The 23,992-nt window shown below is 44.0% G+C and overlaps 1 protein-coding gene across 3 annotated transcripts in view; it reads left to right on the top strand.

Moving 5' to 3' along the window:
* TOX (thymocyte selection associated high mobility group box) overlaps positions 1-23,992 on the top strand; it is a 570,927-nt gene that overhangs the window by 519,903 nt on the left and 27,032 nt on the right. For all 3 annotated transcript variants that reach the window (XM_029591350.1, XM_029591351.1, XM_029591352.1), the window contains exon 6: positions 14,386-14,466. In XM_029591350.1, the coding sequence (XP_029447210.1) occupies positions 14,386-14,466 (81 nt within the window). The remainder of the gene's footprint in view (positions 1-14,385; positions 14,467-23,992) is intronic.

Below are 23,992 nucleotides of genomic sequence, written 5' to 3'. Positions count from 1 at the left end.
GTTACAGCATGGAAACTGCCCTTACTTCATTAATCAATGACATTATTCTACACCTAGATAAAGATAAAGCTTACTCATCGTGCTTCTGTCTCCCTCCCCTCACACACACCCCTCCAGCCAAAAAGAGAGCTGAACTAATGGTGCACTCACTCTTCCTGCAACCAGTTTCTCTGCTCTCCTATGTGGTTCAGATCAGCCATGTGGTCATGCAGGAGGGAAAGAATCAAGTGACAGGAGGCCCAGGTTAGAAACACCTAGTCACCACCCTGCTAGAGGTGAGAGAGAGAAAGCAGGCAGGAGGAGAAGCAGTAGCAGCCTTCAAGTTGGGGAGGAGAAGATGGGAACTCAAGAGGAGCAACGAGGTGCAAGGGAGAGTGGGGAGGGCAGGGAAGAGTACGATGGGAATGAGAGATTCACGAGGAATGGCAGAGAATGAGAATTCAAGGGGTGAGGTGAGGGCAGTTAAGAGAATTTGTGAGCAGTATGGGAGAGAATGGGGACTCTTGGGATGGGGTGGGAGAGTGCTATAGGGGCTTGGGGGTATATGGGAGTGGGAACTGAAGAAGTGAGATGGGGGTGGGAGAAAGTTCAGAATCATGGATTTGATTGAAAGGGAGATTGGGAAATCAGGGATTGGGTTTAAACAGAGCAGGGCTAGGGATTTGAAGGGATTTGAGAGAGCAGAGGTTCAGGGGTAGAGGGAAAGTGAGGACTTGGGAATTGGGAGGGGATTTCAGTTCAGTAGGGCGTGAGAGATGGGGATGGGAATGTGAGATAGAGATAACAGAGTGAGGTAGAGGGTGGTGAAGGGCTGCTATAAGAAGAGACAAGGGAAGAGATGGGAGATGTTGGTGAAAGAGTAAAAGGCAGGAGAGCTGGGAAGGAATGAGACTGAGAATTAGAAAGCTGCATAATATTGCCACCTCAGGCCTGACACTGTCCTCTACCAAATTCTGCAGCCTCCCACCTTCCCAGCTCATGCTGCGTCCTGATTCTGCCTTTTCCTCTCCATCCCTCCCAATGCTGCCCCTCCCTCTCTTGTGCCTGATGCTGCCCGTCTCCTCTCTCTCTTGATTTTGCCCATTTCCTCCCTTCCTTTCTCTTGACTGATGAGGTCTTGCTCTCTCCTTCCTGATGCCGCCTCCCTCCTCTCTTTCTCTCCCTGATGTTTCTGCTGCTGCTGTCCTTTTCCTTCCCTCCCAGTTCCTCCCCGGTTCTCCTGGAACTGCCCTCCTGCTCCCCACCGGACAAAGGGAGGAGAGGAGATCAAGTGGAAGAGGTGGACAGGAGGGAGAAGGGGAAAGGGAACAAGGAAAAAGCAGAGAGACAAGAAAAAGATAGGTAGAGAGAACTGAATCAGAGGATGAACAGGGAGAAGTAGTACAGAAAATACAACTAGAGAAATCAAAAGTTGGGAAAACTATTGTATTTACTAAAATAGAATATTAATCAATACAAAGAAACTTGAAACCCAATCCAAAAGTATTGTGATCTGTATCTTTGTCCCACAAACTATGAATCAAGGAGGATGCTTCTGTCCGTCCAGTGGCAGCAATCTGTGTCCTGGACTGTCCACTTGGAAGTGATATTGTCACCATGGGCTGGCTGGAACTGATCGTCTGCCACTCTGAGGGACCTCTTGCCCTCCATACTCATGCCTCAGTTATGTGGAGCCTCCTGTCTCCCCCATCCCTGATTGGGTGAATCTTCAAATGTCCCAGATTTGTCCACCAAAAATCTGGTAACCTTCACTGGGGATGGGGACGGCAGGAGGAAAAAGTGAGAGAGAGAGACTGGTGGGGAGAGACTGCAAGGGAGGAACTGTGGTGGAGAGGCTGGAGAGAGAGAGAGAGGCTTGTGGGTTGGGAGCTGAGGGAAGAGAGACTAGTGAGGATAGGCTTGGGGGGGTGGGAGAGACTTGGGGAGAGTTGCTAGGGGAAGTCTGGTTATAAAAGAGACACTTCTGAAAGATGCTGATGGGCTAGGGTTGGTGGGGAATGAGAGAGACTGTTGGGGGAAGGGCTAGGCGAGAGAGAGAGAGAGACTAGAGAGGAAGAAGTTGGGACATGAAGTGGGTCTCTAAAGCTATTTGATGTTGAAAAGGGGTAGCCACACACATAAAGGTTGGGAACACTTGCTCTATATTATGGTTTCTTATCTCACTTGATCTACTGTCTCCAGTTAGTACAAAATACAACTGCCAGACTGATCATGTAACCCTTCATTAAAAGAACTCCGCTAGTTACCAGTCTCGCTCCAAATTCAGTTCAAAATTGGCTGCCTCACTTTTAAATCTCTCTGCTCATGAAGCCCATCTTATCTTACTAATCTACTATACCCTTACATCCCTGGTCAAACACTTTTTTCTTGTCAGCTTCAACTATTAATGGTCCACAAATGTAAAGATATTAGGTTTGAAAGAACTAGGAAGATAACATTTTCATACCTAGCACTGAGCTTATGGAACTCCCTTCCCCTTATGCTTCATTATGAGAAGGACTATATTAAATTTAGAAAACATTTTAAAACCATACTATTCTGCCAAGCATTTAATACTTAGAAGGATTCTTTTCCCCACTGCATTTTAAGTACTATTACAGTGAGGACTTTTTAATATGCCAGTCCCATATGTGTTACCTAATCCTTAGTTTATTTTTTAAACAATGTTTATGCCATTATTTTTATTAGATTCTTTTAAAATTGTTGTTTTTTATTATTTTATTATTATGAACTATTTTTATATATTGATTACTTTAATTATTTTTTATTTTATTGTACATCACAATCATCAAATCAAATAAACTGTTTTTTTAATACTCAGCAAGTAAAGAGGCAGATGGACAAAGCAAAAAAAAATGTTGCAAAGCCCACTTCAAAAATGTCACAAAATGAATATTATTTAAATTTGTGCACTATTTTCCCTTTTAGAAGGTGAAGTGGACTCTGCAAAATTTTTCAGCTTTGCAAATAGCAATATTTCACATACAATTTTACAAGTGTAAAATTTTATTTACATTAAACTTTAATGAGTTGCTGTGATGTAAAATTATTTACAGCAGTTCATTAACTATATGCTCATAGTAAAACTGAGTGCACAATATGCTTCGCAAAGCCAATTTTGCAAAATCTTTAATTAAACCCTCAATGTGTTTTTGCAAAATGTCTTATTGAAAAAAATATACTTTTTTTCTACTGGCTTATTTGTATGTAATTCTGGTAGAATTAAAGCATATGCTATTTTGCAAATAGTGCACAAAATTTTTCCTTGCTTAGTATATTGGTCTCAAAGTAAAGGTGAGATGTTATGTTACCAAGCTGTGGAGTACAAAATCTTGTACCTTGTTAGCATCTGTTAGGAAGATCACTACGTTCTGCCTGCAGCAACTCACAGTGTATGTCTCCTTCCAAATGCTTAATACACTAATTGCTGTTTGCTGTGCGATGGTCTGGGACAAGCTGTTTTATGAGCATGGTAAATCAAAATACATCTAAAACCGTTCATTCATCTGGAGACAGGTTTCACACCTCATATGTTATTATGTGAGTAATATGGAAAAAAAGGCCCACCCCTTCAGCAAGACTCTACTCATTTTATACAGAGACACGCTGCAGATTTGGTTTCTTTGAAATTATAGGAATTGTCAGCTTGGATATTTCATGCTCCTCTTCACAGTTCAAAGAAATAACTGAATCATGCCTATATCAGGTACAATTTCAGCTCAGCCCAGCTTGCTTTATATGGTAATATATTGTCTGCAACTCTAGAATACAATCTGATTTCTAAGCTGCAGAATATTGCACACCCCTAGAGATGCATGATTCAGAATTCAAATGGAAACAGATTGTGTGCAGAAAATATTATTGAACCACATTACAGCTAAGCATGTTTTCTTTCGTTGTCTTAATACAACCTTTACATTAAGTCGGCAACTTAAATCCAAAAAAAATTGGGCCTGATTTTCAAAAGCATTTAAAACTGGGTTTTAAATGTGTTAATATACTTTACCCTTGTAAAGGGTAATATACTTGTAATATACTTTACCCTTGTAAAGGGGCTTTTGAAAATTACTACAATATGGGGCAGATTTTCAAAGGGCTATACGCGTAAGATATGTGCGTAGCCCCTGAAAACCTGCCCTAAGGCCCCCTGTGCGCGCCGAGCCTATCTTGCATAGGCTCGGCAGCGTGTGCAAGCCCGGGATGCGCGTATGTCCCGGGGCTTTGAATGAGGGGCTGGCCGGGGGCGTGCCTGGGGGCGTGGTGGTGGCCCGTGGGCAGGGCCGGAGGCATGACAGTGGTCCGGGGGCAGGGCCGAGTGCTCTGGCACAGCAGCCTGTGCCGTGGCAGGGAGCCGGCGGCGTGCACAAGTTATGCCTGCCAGAGGCATAATTCCACGAAATAAGGTAGGGGGTTATTTAGTTAGGGCTGGGGGTGGGTTAGATAGGGGAAGGGAGGGAAAGGTGGGGAAAGGTGGGGGGTCCAAAAATAAAGTTCCCTCCAAGGCCGCTCCGATTTCGGAGCGGCCTTGGAGGGAATGGAGGCAGGCTGCTCGGCTTGGCGCAGGTTGCACAATTGTGCAATCCCCTGCGCGCGACCTTGGATTTTATAACATGCACGCGGCAGCCCTCACGTAAGTTTAAAGATTTGCCCCTCTATGATGTTGAATTTACCATCTTTAAGTGCACTTAATGATGGTAAATTACTTTTGAAAATTTCTACAATAGTATGTTACATTTATATGCGTAATTCCTTTGAAAATGCATCTGACAATCTTTAGTGCTTGCTATAAATTTGAATATTAGTCATGAGCTGATAAATTTAGGGGAATTTCACTAGAAATCAGCTCAACTGCTTTGAGACAACAAATGCATTTCACCTTTGTATGGCATTTTCCCTACTAGTTAACTCATATTACCACCAGCTGTCTAGGTCATTATTTTCAAGTTGGGCAGTGGAGAATGGGTGAAACAGTAAGAAAAGGAAATAACCTAGAGCCCAATATTCAACACTACTTAGCCATATAAGTAGCAGTTTATCCGGCTAAGGGCCTCATTTTCCAAGCCGCTCGCACGTGATAAGGGACCTTTCACTCGTGAAAAGTCCCTTATCGCGTGCGAAATCAGGATGGGGGCGGAGTCGGGACGGAGTTGGCTCCGGAAGAGGAGGAGTCGGGGCGTCACCGGGGCCGACTCTGCACCGATGCCACGGACAGCGAAAAGGTAGGTGCCTTTTCGCTGCCTATTTCGCTCCCAATAGCTACACCTCCTATGGTGGCGCTATTGGGTGCGAAACTGGCAGCGATCGCACCGCGATGGTGCGATCGCTGCCGGCTAGCGCAGGCCCACCCCCCGTTTCGGCCCCCGCCCCTCATCTTCTAAAGTATCGCAGGTCTGCGATACTTTAGAAGATGAGGGGCGGGGGCCGAAACGGGGGGCTAGCCGGCAGCGATCGCACAGTCGTGGTGTGATCGCTGCTGGTTTCGTACCCAATAGCGCCACCATAGGAGGTGTAGCTATTGGGAGCAAAATAGGCAGCGAAAAGGCACCTACCTTTTCGCTGTCTGTGGCTTCGGCACGGAGTCGGTCCCGGTGACGCCCCGACTCCTCCTCTTCCGGGGCCGACTCCGCCCCCATCCTGGTATCTCGCGTGCGAGCGGCTTGGAAAATGAGGCCTTAACCGGATAAGTTAGACCTGCCATAGAGCTTTTTGACAGGACATTCAGCGGCATAGCTATGCTGTTTAATATTCCAGGTAGCTTAGCCGGATAAGTTTTTCTTTTTACGGCTAACGTACCTAGCCATTTTCTTTAGAACATCTACCTCTTAAGATCTGCCCCTTAATTTTGTAGTATAGGTTACACATGTCATATATTTATTTTAATTATGGCATTTATTTTATATTTTCTTTAAACAGAGTAGCCCCCTTCACGGCTGCTCATTAGATAGTCACCAATACTAGAAGACTCTTCAGAAAACTGCAAGTCCAGCTTTTCTAGCATTTATGGAAGCAAACAGCCCAGGTGTGAATATAGAGTTCCCTTCTATTATATTTGTTTAAAATACTACGCTCGGCTCATGTCCTATGAAATATGCAGCCGTGAATAATAGCCAGAATTATAGATGAGTAATTGCTGCTTAGCAAAACATAATATTTAGGAAATTGTATTTATTAAAAGAATAAGGCTGATGGCCTTCCTGACAAGGCAAAATAACTTAGAGAGTTTTGTATATGTGTGTTTTTGTACAAAGATGCATTAGAAGATGAGAAGGAAGGTTTTGTTATAATAAAGACGTGGTAAAGTCCCTGTGAAAGCACATACCAAATGATAGGCATTATTCCAAGTAATTTCCAAATTGCATTCTACAAATCAACCCCTCTTGTTGGTACCTTTCATCAATTTAAATGAAGGAAATTCTTCAGTGAATTCACATTTGCAGTTAATTCCTCTGACTGTGTATGTTAAGACCTCACCCACCCCACCCCCCCAAACCTGCCCTGAGTTGAATGAGTCCCCGGCGCGCCATGTTCCGGTCCGGGGGCTGGTCCGGAGGCCATGGCCATGCCCCTGGGCCAGTACCACGCCCCCCCCCCCCCGCAACGCCCCTGAATGTCGCGCCGCCCCCCGACACGCCCCCCTAGCAAAGCCCTGGGACTTACGCGCGTCCCGGGGCTTGCGCGTGCTGCCGAGCCTATTCAACATAGGCTCAGTGCGCGCAGGGGGAGGTTGGGGGCAGGTTTTCGGGGGGTACTCGCGTACCTTGCGCGCGTACCCCTTTGAAAATCTGCCCCACAGTGCCTATCCATATTCTCCTCTAAGGGTTTTTCCACTTATTTATTTATTTATTTTTTCTTTTGCGCCCTGACCTGGATAGAACACAAAGGTCTTATGGTTTGATGAACTATAAATTAATGAAAAAAAAATAGACAGAATAAAACTAATAATATTAAACCATCATATATACCTGTCTCTTTAGAGTTCTGGATCTTTACACTCTTTAAACTTAATCAGGCCTATTTTAAGACATTTTTGCTGGCTATGTAAAAAAGAGCAATGTTAACTGTATTTGTAAAAAAAATTAAGCCCAGTAGAGCCTCTCTGGCTTGGAAACAAAGAGCTGGCCTGAAAGAAATCAAAAAGACTGCATGCATAGGTCATTTTCAGTCATGTAAAACAGCTCTTAAGTGAAAAGGGAAAGTTATTTGAAATCAAGGCCAGATGTAGATATACAAAATGAACCCCTTATATGTCTAATTGAAGGCATAGTAAAGTTGTAATACATTTTGCAAATTGCAAACAAAATGTTCTTGTTTACATTACTGAATTCCAAATAAATATGAGGTTATGCTATAAATAGAATTTAATACCCATTTTGGTATAGTATCCAAAACTTATAACTGGTATGTATGTGTATCTATCTATCTATCTAAATATATATATATAAGATATATAGAGATATAGATATAAATACATAAATAAATACACACACATACATAGGAATGTTTATTTAAATGCATACTTTATAGTTATACCAACGAATCTGAGGCTTAATGATCAGGTAGCACATTGGAACTTTCTAACATATGCCTTCTCTCAGGCTACATTATTCAGATATAGTAATATTTGCTATAGCAGTTCAGCTCAATAGCAACACCTCATTATTTTATCCCTCAGTATTTCTTCTTATGTTTGACGCCTTGTGAAATTACTGTTAATGTGTTATATAAGGGCAGATCTGACATAAGTAGGAAGAATTTAATTTCCCACTCATTCCTTCCTGCTGATGTGTCCTCTTCCCCTGGTAGAAGTAGCAAGTGTAAATAGTTAATTTGCTTCAATTATGAGCCTGTCCTGCTAAATTAGAAGCAGCAGGGATATGAAGAGCCAGTATTACACTTATGAGGCAGCTGACAAATCCTCTGAGCCCACAAACCAATGTCTTTTTCTTGGAGCTGTCAGTAATCCCATTAATTTTATGTCAAGTCAATCAAATCATTTACTCATCACTGGTGTTGAGGCCCCTACAATATAAATATCATAGAATATACTTTTATGATTTTATAAAACTCAGATTTTATTTTGGGATCCCTAAATAAACCAAATATTTTGCCTGTCACATACTACTGTAGCATTATAAAGATATATGTAAGAAAAAATGTCAGTATTAATATATTATATATTCTACAGTACTAACATAGTAATTTTCAAAGGTAATTGTAAATGTAATATACTATCATAGCAATTTTCAAAAGCCCGTTTACCCATGTTAACGCAGGTGAAACCTACTGACAATTCAATAGCATATACTGTATCAATTTTCAAAAGCTTGACCATCCAAAAGCCATTTGGCGTCGTCCATGAAATGAAGGTGATGATCTCAGTTCAGTTCCCAGGGGACGGTTGTCCACATCATAGTTTGGCACTAATTGATACAATTGTTTTCATTCTCAGGAAAGCAGCCAAAACATTGCTCATGCATAGCGACTGAATTACCCCTCTCAAGCTTAGCAGTAGCCCTTCTACAGCAGGTTTGAAGCACATTGTCAGTGCAGTGTCGACTTACTTATACTACTGCTGCCCGTACTGTACCTGTTCTGTACCTGTTTATTTCCCGTTGCCGTCAATCTCGCACATTTCATGAGCAGTAAAATCCACTATAATTGTTTTAAAGATATTCTTACACAAATGACAGTGGATAAGGACTTAATGATGAAATCCATTGAGATCAATTCTATTAAAAATGCCCCATAGTTTCATAGTGGACTCTGATTACTGAAACAACAGTCATGACAAAAAGAGCACTGATGATGAAAGCATCCAACAATGGCCAACAAGAACAGGTATAAAATACAAGTACAGGAATACAAATTGTGAGTCAGAGAGGCAGAAAGGGACTTTCTCAAATAGCAACTGTTCTCAGCAGGCAACCATCCTAAAAAATAGTTTCAAATAATACAAAATATTTCTGATGTCCCAGTTGGGCAAACTCTTGTACTTGGACCTTATATATGAGAACTTTACTCGGTCCTTTGAACATAAAATAAGGGCAATCCATATTAGTGATCATTTGTCCTTGAGCCAAATCAGCCACCGAGCTTTACTATCCAGATGCTGTTGGATCTCAGTAGTGCCTTGACCACCCACACTTCTTGGAATGGGTTTCAGAAATTTAGACCATTACACTGCTTGAGGTCAGCAAAAACTTTAATGACAATGAATATGATAATATGTCAGCTAACTTCTAAACTGGTTACTCTTTTGCAGCAAAACTTGGCACCTTTTATAACTTAAGTCATTTATAGCTTCTTGGATAACATGAACCACCTCACTTATTTGAAAAGGCAAGGGTTAAACCCATATTAAAAAAACTTGAGGATAGACCCTACTGTGGTCAAGAATTACTACCCTGTTTTGAATATGACATTTTTAAGCAAGGTAATCGAAAGAACATATATTGTCAACTCCTTGATTACCTGATTTGAGAGAAAATTCACCATCCAATCAGTCAGGATTCCATGCAGGGCATGGGAAAGAGACAGCACTGCTGGCCTTAATAGATGAGGTTATAATGCAGGAGGACAGGGGCAGGAACATCTTTTTATTTCAACTTGACCTGTCTGCTGTATTTAATACACTTGATCATGGGTTGCTTTTATTATGCCTACAAGACCTGAGTTTTGCAGAGCCCTTATTAAACTGGTTGACCTCCATTTTTAATAAATAGAACACACATTTTTGGTGGAAGGATAAGGATTCCTGCTCCCAGCCACTGATTTATAGTGTTCTGCAAGGCTCGGTGCTGTACCCCATCCTGTTCAATGCTTATCTCACCCCTCCTGCAGGAATTGTTCATTAATATGGAATAGACTGCTATATCCTTGCTGATAATATTCAACTTATTTTTTTATCTGATTTTTATATTCCACTTTTTGTCACTTCAAAGAGGATTACATTCAGGTACTGTAGGTATTTCCCTATCCCCAGAGGGCTTACAATCTTACCCCTAAGTGCTATAATAATATATAGCAAAAATAGAACCTGCAATAAAAAAGGGGTGTGGTTAGGCTAATTACCCTGTTCCCGCATCGCATAGGCATTTTCCTCAAGGTGCGATATATTTATTGAACTTGCGCTATTTTTCACTTTGTGTGCTGATTAATACACTGCGGGGGGGAGGGGGTGTTATGGTGAAAATATTTTAGGAGAGAGAGAGTGCCTCTGTAAGGAGTCAGTTTGACATGCTATGTATATGTACCATTGTAGACAGGCACTTTCGGTGTCAGTTTCGGAAGGTGGGGTGGGTTTTGAAGGGGGGGTGTTGTAACAAAAACATTCTGAGGTATTCATAGTAATGCTGACATCATAAACATTTGTACCATTATAATGGATGAAAAGTATAAGAAGAGGAGTTGATTTGTACGTACAATGCATTTGTTTTGTGTTATTTATCACGTGTGTTAGGGCATTAACACGTGTGATAACGCCTACGTTAAGACCAGCAGCAGTGGGATTTAAACTGTGCTTTCCCTAAGCTATAGCCTACTACTCTAACCATAGGCTACCCCTCCACTAATGGCAATTGTGGGAAAGAATATGAGATCCTGAAGCTTATCTTAAAAGCGCTCTCAAGATGGTTTCATCATAATAAACTCAAGCTACAAAGTCAGAGATGTTATCAATCAGCTGCTTGACCATGGATCACCCTTCCCCCTTATATCAGGATTTGCTCTTGAGCTGAAGAAGATAGCACTGAGTTTTGGTATCAGATTCAACTCACATTTGATGATGTCTACTCAGGTATCTTCAGTTCTATGGAAAGCTTTTTTTTCACTTGCATTTAATTCATCACCTTAAGCCTTATTTGGATCCAAAAAACCTGGCAACGTTAGTCCATTCACTGGTAGCAAATTGTCTGGATTATTGTAACTGTGTTTCAGAATTGACCAAAGAATAGCATTAGCCACTACAGCAGTATTCAGTTGTTATTAGCACTCCTTACTGAGGGGGAGGAGTAATTAAAGATCATATCTCACCCTTACTTTGCAACTTGACATATCTGGACCAATGGTGGAATTTGGAAATCATGTCACGCTGACTGACCTCGAAATAGATGGATCACTGTCAGGCTAAAAAAGGTTTTTGGTTAGCTCAGGGATGGGATGGAGCCCTTATGGGGCAGAGTGGGTGAGCTTGCTAAATTAGCTACATTTCAAGATATTGCTGATTTTCAGCATTATCTTGCTGACATAGCCAAATAAGTTTAGGATTTATGAAGAGCAGTCCTAAAGTTAGCCAGCTAGCTTTAACATAGCTGAGTATATTCAGCAAGGTTAGCCAGATTCGTTTATCCAGCTAACTCCACTAGCCAGCCAGCGACTGAAAATGGACTTCAAAATGTTATGTGGGATGCTAGAAAATCAGAACATTTTAATAAGGTGATAGAGGCATTCATATTAATACAGTGAGAAGATTGGAGCTAAGGATTTTGCTCAGATATCACTACCATATAATCATAGCAGCCTTTTTGTTTTGTCTCCAGGAGATTTTTTTTTTTCTAAAGATGTTTTGGGATATTTCTTTGCACATAACATAATCACATAGTTCCAGATGGCAAAGAATTAAAAGAATTAAACAGTCCAAACCATTTATCTTAGGTGAAACACAGATAGCTGCCACCCTGACTGCCCTAGAGCAGAAACCAAGATAAAAACAGAATAGTTTAATAAGCCTCCCTTTTTCCTTTGATTCTTTAAGCAGTGAGGCTGCTCTGATTTCACAGGCCTGACACCTGTTTGCAGGAGAAATATTTTTCCCCCAAGCAGGTTAGTTTTAATCCAAACAACCTCTCTCTCTTCAAAGGATTTTACAAGACACGTTTTCCCAAGCTAGGGCTCTCCTCTCTCTTCAAGGGATTTCTCCAGTAGCAAAGGCCTCACTCTTACAAATTCAAATACGATTGGCAAACTGGAATTTTCTCTCTCTCTCTCTCTCTAAAGAAATAGCTTCCAAAATCTCTCCCTCTTGCTGTGTCTTTCTCTGTGTAGGATTAAACAAACCTTTTGACACTCTTCAGTCGCAGCCTTTCTTTCCAATTTTCTGGCTTCTAGTGAAAAGCAGATTTCTTAATTTAGGACTTTTCCTTCAGGTGTATGTGCTCAGTATTCAAAAGCCCAGGCTTGCAGCTGGAAACTACCAAACCTGTAGGGATTGCTCTATTACGTCCCCTAACTTCTCTCTGAGCCTCGCCCTGCCTTCCCGACGGTGCATCCACAATTACTGATTCATTCACAAATTAAACTCCACTTTCTTTCTTTTTTTTAACTTTACTTTATTGAAGGGTGGCATAGATATTATGCAGAATCTGCACATTGATACAAAGAGCACATACAGTGTCCAAAGACGTTTCCACGGTTAAAAGTGTTTTCCATGCAGAAATGGTCTCCTTATGAAATTAGCCATCTGAAAAATGTGAATAAACTTAAGCTTGCATGTCATGTTCACACGCAGGTTTACCCGGTGCGAGCAGAGGCGTTCTTGGAGGTCGGAGTCCAGGAGGGGTTTGGACTCACATGCATTTTCAAAAGCCGGCACATAAAGTTTCCTGAAATGTTTACACATGCACATTAGCAGGGGATGTAGGCTTTTAAACCTACTTTGAAAATTTGCATAACTTGCCCGCATTTTGCCATCTAAATCAGATGGGCTGTTATAAAATTATCTCCTCCCACCCCCCCCCCCCCCCCCCCCCCCCCCGAGCTTAATTGGAGAAATAATATTAAAGTCACTCAGTATCAATCTGAGAAAAAAATAATTCTAATCACAAAACATGAAAAGCAAAAGCTAAAACAAGGAATGCAAAACGGCAAACATCATTGTCATGTGTGCCTAATGCAAGTAAACTCATAACCGCATGTGAGGCAAGTGCATCTGTTTAACTGTTTGTGTGTCCTGATGTCAAATGTCTTGGGGGTGCCTTTAAATCTTAGCCCAGGAGGCAGTGGGAGAAGATTGCTAAACTTTTTATTTAAATGCAAGCCCCCCAATTTCATTGAATGTTAAACTTTCACCACTTCTTGCAACATTTCTTCATTCTGAACGGTTTTTCCTTCTTCTGCTTTTCAGACGTTTAAGTACACTCAGGGTGACAGCCTCTCCTCTTTTCCAGGAAGTCATAAAGGGCGGAGTTTTTCAAATCCCCCCCCCCCCCTCCCCTCCTCCCCAGGCTTGAAGGGCTGTGGGAAGTTAATTCTCAAAGGGAAAACTACCTGCATAGTTCCCCCAGGAAAATTAGCTTCTGCAAGCTCCTCAGGTCAAAAGTATCCGAGGACATTGTCCTCACTTTACTTGCAGGCAAATCCCATGGACAAAAGGATGCACAGGGATTTGAAAATGAAATCCTCACCTGTATCTTGCCTCCTTCAACCTCTCCCCATCCCCAGGCCTGCCCTCTTCTTCCTCACAGCTAACTCTAACTGCCATGTGAAACTCAGCAGCTACATTTAGCCCTTGAGTGGGAAGGCTAAATCATTAATTACCCAGGTTAAATTACTTGGAAAATTGCCCTTCAAGAGAACTATTTTTCAAAGACACTTACCTGAGTAAACAGCAATTCACCTGGGTAAAATGGCTTGGAATATAATTGTTCTCCTCAGCCAAGTTAAAAGTACATGCAAGCTCTCACAGTGTCCACACTCTAAGCATTCCTTTTAGCAGGAAACAGTGCACATACCTAGCATTTTCAAATGTATGTACACTGTTTTGACTCCTCCCACCTCCCTGCTTAGCTGCCTGCAAAGTACATGGGCACTTTTAGCGTGCATCCTTCACGCTTGGTAATTTTCAAAGGGAAATAGGGTGCCTGTTTTTACTTTGAAAACTGACTGCAGCCAGCATGGGTTAAAAATGGCCCCGTGCGATGCAAAACAACTTGGGGCTACTGAAAATCACTACCAAAGAATTTCCACTTTTGGTTTCATGAATGACCTTATTGTTTCTGGTGTCTGTGTCAGTACTGAATGTGTCTGAGTTGTTGTTATAGGCTCAGAGTTTGTTCCTGTGTGGGGGAAAAAAATCTTTCCACTTTGCATCATTTTCACTCATGTTGTGCTTGTCCCCATCTGAAGGTAAAACAGTCATATTCATAACATGAATGGATATAAATGGAAGATCCTGCAGCAATGAACATATTCTGCAACAATCAGCAAATTCTGCATGGATGGAATTGCAGAAAACTAGAGGTTTTGGTTATAGCTCTGCAGTTGGTGCCATGAATTAATGCATTTGGTTTACAGTAAATGTATTAAAAACATAAGGCTTTGTTCACATGATTTGGCATAGGGAAAACTGAGTAGAGTCATCTGCTTAAGACTTTTTTGTTATTTTTGTAGGTGTACAAAAAGAAAACTGAAGCAGCTAAAAAGGAGTACCTGAAGCAGTTGGCTGCCTACAGAGCAAGCCTTGTGTCCAAGGTAACGTGCAATTATTTGTTTATGTGACAGCAAGCTAGGGTCTTTGCCCTGATTCTGTACATCAATGTTCTGAATCTCATTCTTCACTTTGAGCCGATGCTACCTCTGGAACAGTTGTTTTGCCTTTTAGCAGTGTGCAACTCTCAGTGAGTTTGAGCTGCACTGTGCCTGAACTCTCAGGTTGTTCTCATGAGATTGGGAGACTGTGAGAACAGTGCAGGAGTTCTGGTGTTGCAGATCTCAAAAACTCGTTCAGAACTGTGTGGCAACAGTTGTTTTGGGTGCAGCAGCAAACAAGCAATAGAGAAAGGTAAGAGATGGATGGAGGGGATTGACAGACTGGAAGGGACTGGCTGGGCAGCGAGAGCAGCTTGATATGAGCTGTGTGCTAGGGATGGGGGAGGGTATGGCTGGCTGGCTAGCTAGTGTGGGCGCTGGATGTCTAGGTGGTGGAGAGCAGCTTGGGGGTGACTGGGTGGGAGGAGAAGGCTTGCTGAGTTTAATTATCTTAGGCTGGTCCTATGGGCAGTACTGGTCATAGGGGTGCACAGCTCAAGGATCGCCTTCTTCCATCTGGGTGTCCCTCTGTCTGGCAGAACGTCACCATTCAGCTATGTAGGAGAATATTGCATCAGAGAGTGAGCCGTCTAGAGAGAACAGGTGCCCTTTGATCATAAGAGAGAGAGAGAGGAGAGTCCCCATTTTCTGAGCAGACTCTCTCCCTTTCACCCCCCACTCTTTCCTGGAAAGAGATCCTTCCCAGGACACCATTTCACTTGACTGTGCCAATCCTGCCTATGAGCCTGAGCCTCCAATCCTTTTACCTAATATCTTTGTCTGGCAGATTATAACAACATCAGTTCTATATGCTAACTGTGCTGATTGCACAACAAATTAAGAGTTTTTTGACAACATTTTGACAACATTGTTATAAGTTAGATTTTAATTAAAAAGAAATAGCAATTTTCAGAACATACATGAAAATGTACTTGATATGCATAAAAAATACGTTACCATTAAGTTTTCTAATTGCATACTGCATATGAAGAGTGTGTTTCTTGAACAAAGAGCCAAGAATTTGACAAACTAGTGCCCAGGGGCAATTGATTTATGTCAGATGGATAAATTCCTGTAATGATTTGTATAGAGCATGAGAATATTTATAGGAAAACAGAAACAGAGAAATTGGCAACAGACCCATCCTTCCCTATTGTAGAACCAAAGACCCTTCTGGCTTAATCCTCACTTTGCCATCATTTGCCTCATGCCTTCTTGGGATCTGACAGTTTTTGCTACCACCACCTCGAATGTGAGATTATTTAATGTATCCATTACCCTTTCTTTGAAGAAATATTGCCTTATATTATTCCCAGGTTTCTCCCTATCAGCTTTACATCATGGACCCTTGTTCTAGACCAAGGGTAGGCAACTCCAGACCAAGAATATCAAAAAACTGGTCTGGTTTTCAGGATATCTACAACTGTCTATACTGTATGCATATATATTTCATGCATATTCATTGTGGATATCCTGAAAACCAGACTTGTTTGTGGTACTCCAGGACAGGAGTTGCCTACCCCTGTCCAGAATTCCTTTCCACTGAAAAATGCTTGCAGTTTATATATTTATACCTTTGAGGTACTTACATGCTTATCATACCTCCCTTGACCTCTTCAACAAGCCAATTTTGTGATTCAAGAACATATTTATTGGGGCTAGAATTCAAAAAATGCTAATTTCCTAAATTTAGGCTCCCTAATTAGGTCCCTAAGTTAGGCACCTATTTCAGTCAAATTTAGGAACTCCCTAATTAGGTCCCTAAGTTAGGCACCTATTTCAGTCAAATTTAGGAACCCAATGGGCCAATTTTCAAAAGATTTATGTTGCTATCTTTTGAAGATAGGCTCCTAAATTGGTCCTTTTGAACATTTATGAGGGCTGAGTTCCTAAATTTAGAGTCCTAGTTCTATAAGGATCCTAAATTTAGGTCCCTAAAAAGTGAATGGCTATGGGGCAGAGTTAGGAGCTTAGCTGAAAATAGGTGCCAAACTTAAGCACCTAACTTAGGCCGGGATTTTCCATTCTCCCAGAGAATGGTGAAGCCTGGCGGTAACGGGGGGGGGGGGGGGGGGGGAGGGGCGAAGGGGGGGGGCCTGTGAAAGCCAGCAGCGATCGCACCCGACTTCACCCCCAACTTCACCCCCACTCCGCCCCCAGCAAGCTATCACTTGCGAAAAGTCCCTTTTCGTGTGCGTTAGCCGTAGAAAATAACCCCCTTAGTTACCTAAAGTTAGGAGCTCAATTTTTTTTAAATATCTGCCTCTACATTTTCAGCTGAAAATTCACATATATTTAGGAGCTTAAAAGTTAAGGACCAAAATTTTGGGCTGCTGTTCATTTTCCTATATTTAAGCTCCTAAATTGGATGCCTAGTTCTGAAAATTAGTGCTCAAAGCCTAACTTTGCTTCTCTATCCTAGTTCCAGTCCTCTAGCCACCCACTTTTTAAGCTTCTAAATTTAGGAGCCTGATGAAGCTAGCATCCTAAATTTAGGAACTCAGCCCTGATACATTTTCAAAAGGACTAATTTAGTAGTCTAACTCCAAAAGTTAGGAGCTTAAACCTTTTGAAAACTGGCCCTATTGAGTCCTTTTGAAAATTTACTAGAGCTGTCCCTAAATTTAGGATTCTATTTTCATTAGGCACCTAAATTTAGAAGACTAAAGGATGGGTGGCTACAGGGGTGGAGTTAGACTGGGGAAACAAAATTAGGCACCTAAATGTATATGAATTTTCAGTTGAAAATGTAGGCACAAATTCATCTGAAAATAGATGCCTAACAGGGACATAATTTAGAGGTCTAAATTTAGGTGCTCAGGTTGGTTTTTTTTATATTTGCCACTTATTTTTTTTTATTCAACATAGTATATACAAGTGGAGGACAATTTTTAGAAACCATTTATCTGGGTAAGTACTTTTTTACCTGGGTAAACTGACTCTCTGAAAATCACCCAGTACTTAGCTGGCTAAAAATACTCAAGAGGATCCACAACATTCATGCTTTTAGCCAAAGGAAAAGTAGACAATCCCAGGTGCATTTGTAGATCAGGTGAAGGAAATAACATGCATACTGTAGATTAAATTTTCAGTTTTATACACATTTGAGGATAACTTTTGAGGAATGCACATGGTGGTATATACAGTATACGCATATATAACTGCACATAGTTTTACGATAGTATTTTATAACCCATGCGCAAATCTTTACCACACAACATGTGCGTGTAGGGATACGAGAAGACATGCAATGCATTGAAAGCAAGAATTTCAATGCATTGAATATGCTTATATTACTACCTATTTTAAAAAGATATGCACATATTCAGCATTTTAAATGCAAAAAATAATGTGGGCGTACTCACATATTTTAAAATGTGTGAAATGACCCACTTTTACCAATTACTCCACCAGTTCGCCCAGTCCTTCTCCGGGTCATGGAGACCCTCCTGGTTCTTCATCCTGAACTTCCCCCAGTTCACCCAGATCTTCCATCTGGCCAGTAGTGCACAATAAACATGTTTAATTTCACTTGAGCAAGATAATTATCAAGTGTAAAATGACATAAGTAAGTTGGCAAATCCTCATGCATACTTGTCTTTTAAAATAGCAATTTACACACGTACATGTTGGCCTGGTCCTGGAACGCCCCTAGCCCGTCCCTTTTTTACACGCATATATATATGTGTGTGAAAGCAAAAAATATGCACATATATACACATAGGGTTATAAAATAGCATGCACGTGTATAGATGCTACTGACGCATGTATAAGCTAATTTTTACGCACATAAGTCTTTGAAAATTCACCCCATTATTTTCAAAGAAAACATACCTGCAGAAAAATCAGGTACAAATTTGTACAGGTACTTTTTTCCGAGAGCAGTTTTCAAAGGGAAAGTATGTGTGTAGTTTTCCTTTGAGAATCAGTGCAAATTCCACGGGCAAAGTACCTATGGACTTTGTACTTCTGTGGGTACTTTTAAAAATTACTCATGAATGTGTTTGTGTATGACAGAGTGTATGACAGAGCTTGCACACTGACAGGCTCATACAGTAATCTGTGCCAAGATTATTATTTTTTTAACTCCCAATGCAGTAAGTTAATGCTATGCCAATGCATCGGGAGTTCAAAAACATGCCTAAACTTTAAAATATGTGTTCAGCACAGGCCGAACGCACATTTTAACTCGGGAAGGGAAGAGGTATCCCTGACAGACTACCACAACTGCCACTTAGCTGGATAAATACTGATTTATCCATCAATCTGGCAGTGGGAAGCAACCTCTAGAATCTAGATAGCTGCATAAGTCAGTACTTATCTCGCTATCTGGCACGGGTCACCGCTACTTAATCAAATAAGTACTTTATCCGGCTAAGTAATGGTGAACTGTGCCAGATAGCCTGATAAGTACTGACATGGGGCTGCTTCCTGCTGCCAGATAGACAGAAAAATCAGTATTTATTTGGTTACTTAGCATGAGCAGTTGCCACTAGATAACTCAGTAATTATCTGGTTAAGTGGTGGACCTGTCGGCACTTACCCCAAGAGTTCCTGACTTTTTTTTTTAACAATTATACTATTTTTTTTCATAGCACTCAAAACGTAACCCCTACCCTGACTTAGGAGTTAAGTTTCCAGCACTAAAAAAGGTGCTCTAGCCAGATGCAGTCTCTCTGTATCTGGGAGTACTGCTTAATTGTTGTGGCACTGCCCGTGAGCCGTGGGCAGTCCCCCCACCTATCTCCAGCTGTATACGGCCAGCCAGGTCGCCGACGCCATTCTCGAGCGTGGCCTGAGGCCGCTGCATTGCTGGTGCTCCCCCCGCGGTCCTAGTGCCGCCACCGGGATTTCTTTGCGGCTCGAAGCCGCTCCTGCAGCCGGCCTTGCTTCATTCTTTGCGGCAGGGATCCTACGACGATGCTGCCGTCCTTTGGGCCTCCCATGTGGCAGGGACGCCGCCGACGTGCCTGCTCTCTTCCTGGCCTCTGCATAGGTGCAGGCGCATGCCTCTCCTTGACTGTTAAAGGGCCAGCGGCAGGAAAAGCCCCGCGGCCCTCAGGAATGATGTCATCTACCTGTTCCACTTCAGCCCTATAAAAGGGCCTTGCTACCATTCCTCAGTGCCTTCAGATCAAGTTTGCACAGTGTCTGTGATCTTCCTTCTGATCCAGGTCTTCCATGGTCTCATGATCCTTGATGGATCTTCATTCCATGTTATTCGTGTTCCTGAACCTCGTCTCCTTGATATCCCTGGTCTTGTCCCTCGTCGCCTGTCTTCTGTTCCTGATGTTCCAGATGTTCCGTGTACAGATGTCCTGATTTCCCGTGTCCTGAGGTGCCACATTCCATGTTCCTGATGTCCGATATTCCTATCTTGACTTCGTTCACCTCATCTTCAGCTCTTCGTCTAGTTCCCAGGTCCCTCGTCTGTCCACCTCTCTTGGCGTTCCATGTTGTGGGTCTTGACCAGGCCATGGGATGGCTGTGTAGGGCACCTTGTGGTAGAAGGCCTTCTTCTCACCTGCAGCACAAGCCTCCGGGTGACTTCTGTTTTTAAAGCCTTTTTCCTGAGTATCTTGTTCGGAGTTCCCTTGTGCCTGCATCCTTCCATGCCTAAGACTGCCAGAACCTGCTCCGCCGCAGCGTGGTCTGCGACCAGCCACAGGCGGCTGTGCAGGGCACGCCCTGGTGCAGGCCTCTACTGAATCTTTGCCATGTTCCAATCTCAAGTTCCACATCTTCGCCTGGAGTCTGCTTCATGTTCAGCATGGTCTGCGACCAGCCATGGGCGGCTGTGTAGGGCGTGCTACAATGCAATTCTCACCCAGTACTTTCGCCTGACTCTTGAATCCTTGCCTGAAACTTCTGAGCAACCTGAATCCTTGTCCGAGTCTTTTGAGTATCTTGAATCCTAGTCTGAGTCCTCCAAGTCCTTGTTTGAGTATCCAAGTCTTTGTTCGAGTCTCCTGAGTATTCAAGTCTTCGTCTGAGTCTCCTGAGTATCCAAGTCTTCATCTGAATCCTCTGAGTATCCTGAGTCTTTGTCCATGTTCCTGCTCTCAGCCTCCGTCTAGCCTCACGTACTCATCGTTCCCCAGCGACGGGTCCAGAAGGGCTATCGAGTGGCCGAAGGGTTACTCTCGAGATCAGCATTGTGTTGCTGGATCTCATTGGCGTGTGTAGGTCCAGTGGAGGTCTGAGCTTGCCTAGTTCCTGTTCCGGATAATCCTTGCCTTCGCTCCAGTTTTGCTCCTGCTCCCCCCATGCTCGTACCAGCTCACCTCCCACGGTGGGGCTCCTCCCTGATCCGTGCTGCGGCCCAAGGGTTCACTTCCTATAGATGGGACCGCATCTCCGAGTTCCTAACAGGGCCTGAGGGCATGCTCCGCAACAGGATCCAAAGGCCATGAGCTCAGTGAGCTGTGCCTGTGATGGGCTCCAGTTTTTTGGATATTTTCTTTGGCCTTGATTTTTGCCTGGAAATTTTTGCTTCAGTTCCTGGACATTTTGACTTGTTCCTTGCCCAGAGATGTTTTGCCTTAGTTCCTGGACTCTCTGCTAACTTGATTTTTGCCCAGAATTTTTTGCTCCCAGTTTCCTGGACATTTAATTACTTGTTTCTAGCCACCTTTTTTTTTTCTTTTGTTGCTTGAGTCTCTCTACAGCTGTCTGGATCCCACGACCTGCAGGAGGTGCCTGCATTCAGACCATCTCCAAGTCCAACCCGTCCTGGAACTTTCACAACAAGCAAGAGGCACCTGTCACTGTCCCAGAGACCATCTCCATTCTTCTCTCTACAATGTGGTCCAGCTCCCTGGGTTCCATATGACCTGCAGGAGGCGCCTGCACCCAGGTTCCACATCCAGTACCTTCAACATCAAGAGTCCTCAAGCATCAGGGAGTACATTCCATTTAAGTTTACTCCACATCAACACTCCGGGTCTTGGGTTGTACTCCTTCCCTGCTTGCACTGTCCTGGTGCTTGCTCTGGTGCCATCTTGCTCTGGTACCATCTTCAGCTTAAGCTTTTCTTCGTGTCCGCAAGTGGTGACTCCAGCCATGGATTCAATGCCAGTTCTTTTCATATGTCACCTTCCTGTGCTTCACCTTCATGGCGTCAACATGGCGAGTCGCTTGGAATCCACCGTTTAATCCAGCTTCTGTTCCGTGCAAGTGGATTCTACCCAGGATCACCATCGTGAGCTATCTGGTATCCAGAATATTTGCCGCCATGTTTCCTCCGGTGTTCTGCATGCAGCGTTCCAAACCACCAGAATCAGGATTGGAAGATCCTGATTCCCTGCCATCCACTCTGCTGCACAGGCTCGCTGCTGTTACGGCTATGGCTGCAGTGCAACCGCCTCACCACCAGGGGTCCCTCTAGTGCTGGCTCTCCTGACAGGCCCAGTCCATCTCCCCTGTCCACTCTATGTTCTGGGCTGTCCCTTATAACCCTGCCTGACAGTTCCCTCGGTGCTTCGGCATCGAGCTCGCCTGGGCTCCCTGCTCTAGCCTTCCTTCCTAGCTTGCTGTGCGTTTGGTCCCTGGACCTTGCCTTGCGCGGCCTTCGGGCCTTATTCCTTGCTTTGCCTTGCCTTGCGCGGCCTTCGGGCCTTATTCATTCCTTGCCTTGCCTTGCCTTGTGCGGCCTTCGGGCCTTCTACCTCGTCTTGTACTGTGTGTGCCTTGGGCCTGCTACCTTGTACTGTGTGTGGCCTACGGGCCTTCTGTGTGTGTGTGGCCTACGGGCCTTCTGACCTGCCTTGCCCTGCTTACTGTGTGTGGCCTACGGGCCTTCTGTGTGTGTGTGGTCTACGGGCCTTCTGACCTGCCTTGCCCTGCTTACTGTGTGTGGCCTACGGGCCTTCTGTGTGTGTGTGGTCTACGGGCCTTCTGACCTGCCTTACCCTGCTTACTCTGTGTGGCCTACGGGCCTTCTGTGTGTGTGTGGCCTACGGGCCTTTTGACCTGCCTTGCCCTGCTTACGGTGTGTGGCCTACGGGCCTTCTGTGTGTGTGTGGCCTACGGGCCTTTTGACCTGCCTTGCCCTGCTTACTGTGTGTGGCCTACGGGCCTTCTGTGTGTGTGTGGCCTACGGGCCTTCTGACCTGCCTTGCCCTGACCCAGCCTGAACCCAGACACTGCTATCTGCCGCCTGCCCTGACCCAGCCTGGACCCAGACACTGCTACTTGCCACCTGCCCTGATCCAGCCTGGACCCAGACACTGCTACTTGCCGCCTGCCCTGACCCAGCCTGGACCCAGACACTGCTACTTGCCGCCTGCCCTGACCCAGCCTGGACCCAGACACTGCTACTTGCTGCCTGCCCTGACCCAGCCTGGACCCAGACACTGGTTCTAGCCATTCCTGTCTCTCTCCACCTGGAGCCACCCTTCTGGGTGTGTTCACGACTCCTGACCGGAGCCCATTCGTAACAGTATGCCGAAGCCACCAATTTCCAGGGGAAGAGATAGGTCTTGGTACTACCGGTGAGCCAATTTTTTCTTTTTCCTTCTACTCACATTATGCCTCAGCCTCCAAGTTTTTATGTCTGTGCTTGTTGCCAGACTTTGAATTATCCCAGTTACAAGAACTGTCTTGCCTGTCAACTCTCAGACCAAGAACACTGGGTATGCAGTAGTTGTCATAAGAGGAACGTCTCAGTCTATCAGGAATGTTTAAATTGTCTAAATCCTAAACCAGGGTGGTGGAAATGCTCCTGTCTTCCGTGTCTGTTACCACCAGGCAAACCCTGCCCCCGTTGTTCTGCTCTAGGATCAGCTGTTCCATTAGAAAAGACAATCAGCTCTCCTAACCGGTATTCTGCTTCTGGCTCCACTAAAACACACATTTTAGCTGGCAGTTTGTGGATAGAAAAACCCAGGACTTACCTGGCCAAGAAGGCTTCTGTGACACCAGTGCTAGAGCCTTGGGAACAGGTTTCTCTAAAACGGAGAGAGTTGATTAACTCTAGCAGGGCTCTGCTTCCCACAGCTGCTGTTGAGACACTAACGAGCACCTTCCCTAGACGTCCTAGAACTGCCTGTGCCTTCTCTAAACTGCTCCTCCAGAAACAAAATCAGGAGCTTCAGACTTTGGCTCCAGGTATCAAGCCCACGGCAGTCCAATCTGTGTCTTCCATGCGCACTACTTCTAACCCTGCTGTTTCACCCCGAGAGGGGTCCGAGCCTGCTGCATTACCTTGAGAAGAGTCCAAGCCTGCTGTTTCACCCCGAGAGGGGTCCAAGCCTGCTGTTTCACCCAGAGAGGGGCCCGAGCCTTCTACATTGTCCCGAGAGGGGTCCGAGCCTGCTGCACTACCCTGAGAGGAGTCCGAGCCTGCTGCATCACCCCGAGAGGGGTCCGAGCCTGCTACATCACCCCGAGAGGGGTCCGAGCCTGCTGCATTCCCTCGAGAGGGGTCCAAGCCTGCTGTTTCACCCCGAGAGGGGTCCAAGCCTGCTGT

Source organism: Rhinatrema bivittatum, chromosome 2 (assembly GCF_901001135.1).
Source record: "Rhinatrema bivittatum chromosome 2, aRhiBiv1.1, whole genome shotgun sequence".
Classification (NCBI taxonomy): domain Eukaryota; kingdom Metazoa; phylum Chordata; class Amphibia; order Gymnophiona; family Rhinatrematidae; genus Rhinatrema; species Rhinatrema bivittatum.
Note: the sequence above shows the minus strand (reverse complement) of the source record. Positions and strands in the feature narration are given on the sequence as shown.